The sequence below is a fragment of the Gymnoscopelus microlampas genome (genome assembly GCF_963454915.1).
Source record: "Gymnoscopelus microlampas genome assembly, chromosome: 6".
Classification (NCBI taxonomy): Eukaryota; Metazoa; Chordata; class Actinopteri; order Myctophiformes; family Myctophidae; genus Gymnoscopelus; species Gymnoscopelus microlampas.
In genome coordinates this window covers 56,225,398-56,228,140 of record NC_139943.1, presented here as the reverse complement: position 1 = coordinate 56,228,140, position 2,743 = coordinate 56,225,398, and the positions used below count along the sequence as shown (strand labels likewise).

The window sequence follows — 2,743 nt, the reverse complement described above, 5'->3', positions numbered from 1 at the left end:
TCTGAATGACTGTTAAAGCAGTTTGTTTAAATGAGTTTATAAAATGTTATATTTTCAGAGGGATTATTTATTAGATATACATGTTGGAGTGGATACATGTGTTCAGATGCCTGTCAGACGGTCAGACAATGCTGCTCTGCAGGTCTACAATGGAACGGGTGCAAACCCGCACCCTAACCCTAACCGCACGCGGATGCCACATAGTCAGAGAAAAGGTCTGTCGGATTAACGCATGCCTCCCCAATGGAACAAACGGGTTCAGCCAAAGACAACAACTGCTCTCGACCAGACGTGAGATGTAAGCATGCCGTAGTAGGCTGAAGCCAACGTCAGGATATATTGGTAAATGCCGAAAGTTGCGGTGATCTCGTCGCACGCCCACGCCCATTATTTGGTCTGCACCGCGTTGATGAGGGCCAGTGTTACACAGTGTTTAACACTTCATATGGTCATAACTTAGAGACCATTGCTCTGATCAGCGCAATATAGGACTGGATTAGAACGCTGCAGTAAAACTCTATTAAGTATTAATTTACTTTTAATAATGTTAAACTAAGGTGTTCCACATTCTCACATTCATCAGAAGCAGTTAGGGGTTCAGTGCCTTGCTCAAGGACACTTCAACATGAAGCCAGGAGGAGTCAGGGATCAAACCGGGAACCTCTGTAAACTGAACTCACAGACGCTCCTCTAATCCAAGCCTCATTACATCTCACTGATGATACCATCACGTCATGTGATCAAAGTGTTACTTCAGAGGGGTGTGTGTGTCCCTTCCCCGAGGCCCTGCGGAAGCTGCGGCGAGGCGAGTTCCGCTGGCTGTGGCGCCAGAGGAGCCGGCTCTACCTGGAGGGCACGGGCATCAACCCCACGCCGGTGGACCTGCACGAGATGCAGCTGAGCCTGGAGCAGCACAGCCAGGCGCACGGCATCACCAAGATGAACCGGCAGTACTTCGCGGCGGCGGGCGCGCCGCAGACCCTCCGCTCCTCCGAGCCCAACCTGCTGCCCGTCAGGAGCCTGAACGAGATCTTCATCGGCGAGTCGCTGTCCTCCAAGGCGTCCTACTACGAGATCTCGGTGGACGACGGGCCGTGGGAGAAGCAGAAGAGCTCGGGGCTGAGCGTGTCGACGGGCACGGGCTCCAAGGCCTGGTCCTACAACATCAACAAGCTGGGGGAGCAGACGGTGGAGGACGTCCTGAGGCTGGGGAGGTCGCTGCGGGGCGACCGCGACGACGTCCCGCTGGACGGGGAGTTCGTGGAGCGCGTCACCGACCGCTACAACGAGTCGCTGGTCTTCAGCCCGGAGGACCGGCGGCTGTTCTTCAGCGTGCGCGAGCCCATCGTGAACCGCGTGTTCTCCAACAGCTGCCAGAGGGGCTTCGCCCGCCAGGTGTGCGTGCGCTCCCGCTGCTGGGACGCCTGCATGGTGGTGGACAGCGGCACCTCGTTCCAGTTCAACGACGGCGCCATCGACAACATCAGGATGAGCGAGGAGGACGCGCTCAGGACGGTGCTGCTGGACCTGTGAGCGCCACCTACCTGCCATGTCGTTGTTTTGCACTACTAGTGTCCTTAACCCACGCCAACCCTCTCTGGACTTAGTCAAACCGGACCTGAAGTTGTTCCTGTACTTGGGACCGCTTTTTTTCCCACCTCTAAAACCAATCTCTTTGCCCAAAAATACCCCATCTACAAGGCGACGCGTTGTGCTCGTAGATCTGCTATTTTTGAAAAATCTGTGTAAATCTTTGAATATATATATATATATTTTAAAGGAAACATTTGTAACTAAAATCTTTGCTTCTGGGGGATTCTACAAATGTCTTCTAAATCCTAACAAATTGATGTTGCTATAATCAGTGGTTCTCAAACTTTTTCATGTCAAGGACCCCCAAAATGATATGTATTTGGCCGTGGACCCACATCTCAAAATATTTTGTTCCAGGGACCCCCCAGAAGTTGTAACAGAGCTCAAAAAATGTCCGCTTTAAAAAAATATATATTCAAAGATTTGCACACATTTTCACCACTTTTCCAAAAATAGCAGATCTACAAGCTCATAGCGCTATGAGCTTGTAGATCTGCTATTTTTGAATAGCTAAAAAAATATTTTCTGACACAGATACTTTGTCTTTGATTTTGTTTTTAATGTTTTTCAGAATAGTATAAAATGGCATTAAATGTTTAGGCATACGGGGTAAAGGCAAGGTAGGGCCCCAAATCTCTGTGCCAACAATAACCGATCTACAAGCTCACAAGAAACGTGTCGCCTTGCGACGCATTGTGAGCTTGTAGATCTGCTATTTTTTTTGGCTAACGGTTCCTGTACTTTCTTTTTCCCTCTCTACACTAAATCTGTTCACCCAAAAAACAGCCGATCTACAAGCTCACAGCAAGTCTTATTTGTGCCCCGTTGTGAGCTTGTAGGTCTGGTTATTTTTGTGTTTTTGCCACCAGAATAGGGACAGGGTTGAAGTAGTTAAAGGTGCAGTAAAGTGATATTCTTTTGTTAAAATAAAGTGTAAATTATCTCTATATTGTGATTGAAACATGTTTTAACCCCATGTTTAACACTAGGCTAACGCTATGCTACATGCCTTCTTTTGCTTTAGAAATGCATTTTGAAAAAAAAAAGATAATTGTTTTCCTTTTCATGCTTTTTAAATTAAATGCATCCCTGGATCAGGAAGGGATCGTGTAAATATTGTTGTGAATTTTGCCTATTTGCTGTTTGCCAA

At 47.8% G+C, this 2,743-nt stretch overlaps 1 protein-coding gene across 1 annotated transcript; it reads left to right on the top strand.

Annotated features, from left to right (window-relative positions):
* Nucleotides 1–243: 243 nt before the first annotated feature.
* On the top strand, nucleotides 244–1,533 carry LOC311047065 (NAD kinase 2, mitochondrial-like; the record flags this gene model as incomplete). Its single annotated transcript, XM_084059648.1, has 2 exons — nucleotides 244–298; nucleotides 701–1,533. 2 exons carry the CDS (start codon nucleotides 244–246, stop codon nucleotides 1,531–1,533), a joined length of 888 nt encoding a protein of 295 aa, XP_083915774.1.
* Between the last annotated feature and the right edge of the window lie 1,210 nt (nucleotides 1,534–2,743).